Raw genomic sequence first — 3,853 nt, forward strand, 5'->3', positions numbered from 1 at the left:
ACACATATATATATATATATATATATATATATATATATATATATATATAGGGTTAGGTTCATTTGAGACCACCTATATTTTGTGAGACCGTGAGATGCATTTTTTTATTTTTTTAAATTTTTAAATTTTTTTTTAGTTAATTCAAGTTCCGAAAATAATATTTAAAAAAAGAATTTTTGGATTTTTCCATTTATTTTACATTTTAAAATTATTTTTTGGATTATGACACAACACCACTAAATACACTCAAATGGGGCTGGTCATAGTCTGGAGCTCAATAACTTATAAAGTCTCCAACTTTGGGACAAAAACCCTAAAATATTCTAATATGAAGCTCAAAACAAAAGAGTGAGAAAGCTTGGAGCTTTATACCTCATGATGAAGCTCCCAACTCAGATATGCTCAGATCTAAGGCTTGGACTTTCACTCATTCTTTACTCTAAGAACACACAAAATTACTTAAGGCTCTCAAATGGACACACACAAGCTCAAGAACGAGGATTAGGGTTTAAGAGAGTTTATTGACTGAGGATGGTGCCCGAGAATGAGGCCATCTCATTCTTTATATAGGGACACCCCTCAATTAAGGTTTCTCATTCCGAGCCTAGTACGCCCAACGTACTAGGAGGCTTCACATAAAAGTCACACACATGAGTACGCTAAGCGTACACACACGTACGCCCAACGTACTCAGCTGCCACCTTTCTCAAATGAGGGACTTATCCTGCCAAAACTTCAAACTTCCATAGCTTCCTCGATATAACTCCGATTCCAATGAACCTCATACTCATGGAAAGGTATCGAGATGCCCCATGCTTCTAGCAACTTGTCGCAACCCCGAGACTTCCTCATGCACGGGTTGCAGCTCACAAACCCTAATCTCAGACGATCCGAAACAAGATGTTACAAAACTTCTCATTGAAGTGGTATATTTTTACTTTTTACAAACACATTAATAATTTAATAAATAAAAAAATGATAATAATATAAGCAACATGTAACCTTTTAACCGGAAACGTTTAACGTTATCAACAAAAACAACTTTTTATTGTTAGATGTTACGAGACAGAAAATATCCAAATAGTTTTCTTTCATATTTTGATATAAAGTTTTTTACATTTAGACAGTAAAATTACAACATGAAAATTAACAAAGAGTTTCAAGCAGAATTCAGATTTTGGAATACTACAAATGCAACAATAGAAGATAATGTACCAAAATACATAATTCTATTGATCAGAAATTGCAAGTCGCCGTTCTGAAGAAATGTTAGTGTCGTTATCCTTTAATTTGATAGAAATTGTACCAACCGGCTTCTTGTAGGTGTACCAATGAGAAATCAATAGAAAAGCCCCAAAATTTATCACACTCATAATCGCTAAAAGCCAGAAGAAATTTTGTAGTTGACCACGATTCAGATTATCTGGTATCCACCCAGGTTTACCCCCTTTAGTACTAATATTTGTTACAATCGTCACAAGCAAAGAGCTTAAATAACTTCCCAAAGCAACAGTTGTCAGTGATAGAGCTGAACACAAACTTCTCATCGAGTCTGGAGCTTGTTGGTAAAAGAACTCTAATTGTCCAATAAAGGTAAACACTTCGGCACAACCAATCAAGAAATACTGTGGTACTTGCCAAAAAATTGTCATGGGCATATGCTTGTAATCATAATAGTTGTTTCTTTTGACAATCCCTAACCTGACCACTTCCAAAGTCCCTGCAGCTAGCATGGCGAAAATCGAGATCACTAGGCCTGTTCCCATTCTTTGAAGTTGGGTCAGGCCTGACTTGTTGCCAGTATATTTTCTAGCAACAGGTACAATAATTCGGTCATAAACCGGGACCCAAAAAATGACACTTAGGGTGTCGAAAATGCTTAAGGACGCTGGTGGGATTTCGAACTTGTTGATGTTTATATCCATAAAGGAGCCTTGTAACACAAATAGGTTGCCCATCTGACCATAAACTGTACTAAAAACAATTCCAGTAGCCCATATAGGGAGCAAATTAATGATTGCTTTAAATTCCTCCACTTGGGTCACCGTGCAAAGCCGCCATGGATCGGCGGATTCTTTTAAGTGATCCGATTCTAACTCCATCGCCGCCTTGTCCAAGAAACTGTAATTCGAAAGTTAATCAGTTTTAAATTTTCCTTCATAACCTCATATTTATTATGTGAAGTGAAGATTACCTGAACTTTTTGGTGTGGTCAAGCTTGCGACTTCCCACTATAGCAGAGTCGTTGTCAGCGATCTCATACAAGGTGGACCTATCGGTAGGCAATGGAAGTTGGCGTTTCTTCCAAGAAGCAACAATGACCTGACAGATGCGAGTCAATGGGCTTCCACTAGGTTTCTGATTCCGATACAAACGAGTTCCAGAGAAAAACGAGCCAACGGCAATCGCCATAGCCACAGCCGGAATCCCAAACCCCCATCCCCAACCAACGTTATCTTGGATCCAAACAAGAACCGAAGACGCGATTAACGCACCAATATTGATTGTAAAGTAGAACCAGTTAAAGAAAGAGCTTTTGTGCTTCTTTTCACGTTCATCGACATCATCAAACTGGTCCGCTCCATATGACGATACACACGGCTTGATCCCTCCCGTTCCTAAGGCCACCAAATAGAGTGCCAGAAAAGTTATTGCACTTTGAGTAGTTGTCGCATAACAATCCTCCTTGGATACACATGTTGGTTTTAGACCCGAAACTGATGCTGATATCGTCAATAATGTCATTCCCTATAAGACATGACACAAAAACCCTGAATCTTTCTTTGGGATAGTTAGATATTGGACTTTACATACATGCATGTTACATGGTATCAAATCCAATGACTCAACACACTTGTGTGACCTCATTTAGTCTCCGACTCTGAGGGGGACTGTTAGTGTATGCTCTAATAAATGTTTTTATATGGGATAGTCCCTCTTTCTCTATATATAAGAGCTGGACTCCACGTATAACTTAGCAATGATATATTCATATTTTAGTTTAGAAGAGCAAACTTACGATAACATAGATGACAGAGAAGATGGCAATGGTCCAGTATCGGCCTAGATAGGCATCGGCAACGAATGCACCAATCAATGGTGTAATATAACATGTTCCAGACCAATTAGAGAGGTTTTTAGAGGCTGTAGTGCTATGTTGATTAAGGTTATACTTGAAATAAAGCACTAGATTCGTGCTCATTCCATAATACGCCAATCTTTCACAACACTCGTTTCCTACCAAAACACGAATAAATTTTAAGGTTTCAGTAATCGACATCGCAGTAGCAAATTAGAAGGTTTAAAGCATGAGTGTTGCAAGTGTACCAAGAATGTAAGGGCAAGCTTTCCATGTTCCTGTGGTGTTCTTGTTAGCAGGGTTGTTCTTGTAATCAACTGTGCCATCTTTTGTGTATACATCTTCTTCTGTTTCAAATTTGCTGTAACCACCCGCTGTTTCTGTCATGATTACAGTTTCTTGACGAAATGGGTTTTTGATTTATAATAGAAAACATGACGGAGATACTTTTGTTTTATGTGTTTTTAAATAATTATTAACTCAAGGTATTTGCTTTCTGATACAAACAGAACCAATATTCTTCGAAAAAGTTAAAACAATAAGCTTCGAAAGAATGATATTTTGAATGATTGCATGCATGTAGCTGTACGATACAAACAAAAGATAGTAAAAGAATGATGATCCTTTTTAAATTTGCATTTCCATGATTTGCATAATTCATTTTTTTAATATACAATTGCAATAATCGTATCGATCGTATTTAGTGTTCATACGTATTTGACATCGACATTTTATGTATGCAAATAAGAATAATATTTTTACATATAATTTTAA

At 36.7% G+C, this 3,853-nt stretch overlaps 1 protein-coding gene across 1 annotated transcript; it reads right to left on the bottom strand.

The window, feature by feature from the left end:
- Positions 1-1,146: 1,146 nt before the first annotated feature.
- On the bottom strand, positions 1,147-3,452 carry LOC111907465 (protein NRT1/ PTR FAMILY 8.2). The gene is made up of 4 exons (XM_023903233.2): positions 3,328-3,452; positions 3,020-3,237; positions 2,195-2,748; positions 1,147-2,121 (listed from the first exon to the last, which is right to left on the bottom strand). The coding sequence occupies exons 2-4, from the start codon at positions 3,200-3,202 to the stop codon at positions 1,230-1,232; spliced, it is 1,629 nt and encodes a 542-aa protein (XP_023759001.2). The 5' UTR covers positions 3,203-3,237; positions 3,328-3,452; the 3' UTR covers positions 1,147-1,229.
- Positions 3,453-3,853: the final 401 nt, after the last annotated feature.

The sequence above is a fragment of the Lactuca sativa genome, chromosome 9 (assembly GCF_002870075.4).
Source record: "Lactuca sativa cultivar Salinas chromosome 9, Lsat_Salinas_v11, whole genome shotgun sequence".
Classification (NCBI taxonomy): domain Eukaryota; kingdom Viridiplantae; phylum Streptophyta; class Magnoliopsida; order Asterales; family Asteraceae; genus Lactuca; species Lactuca sativa.

Coding starts and splice junctions, on each gene's coding strand:
- LOC111907465 (XM_023903233.2), bottom strand. CDS start 3,202: ATGAGCACGAATCTAGTGCTTTATTTCAAGTATAACCTTAATCAACAT. Junction 2,749..3,019: donor TCTCTGTCATCTATGTTATC/GTAAGTTTGCTC, acceptor CATGTCTTATAG/GGAATGACATTATTGACGAT. Junction 2,122..2,194: donor GACCACACCAAAAAGTTCAG/GTAATCTTCACT, acceptor TTCGAATTACAG/TTTCTTGGACAAGGCGGCGA.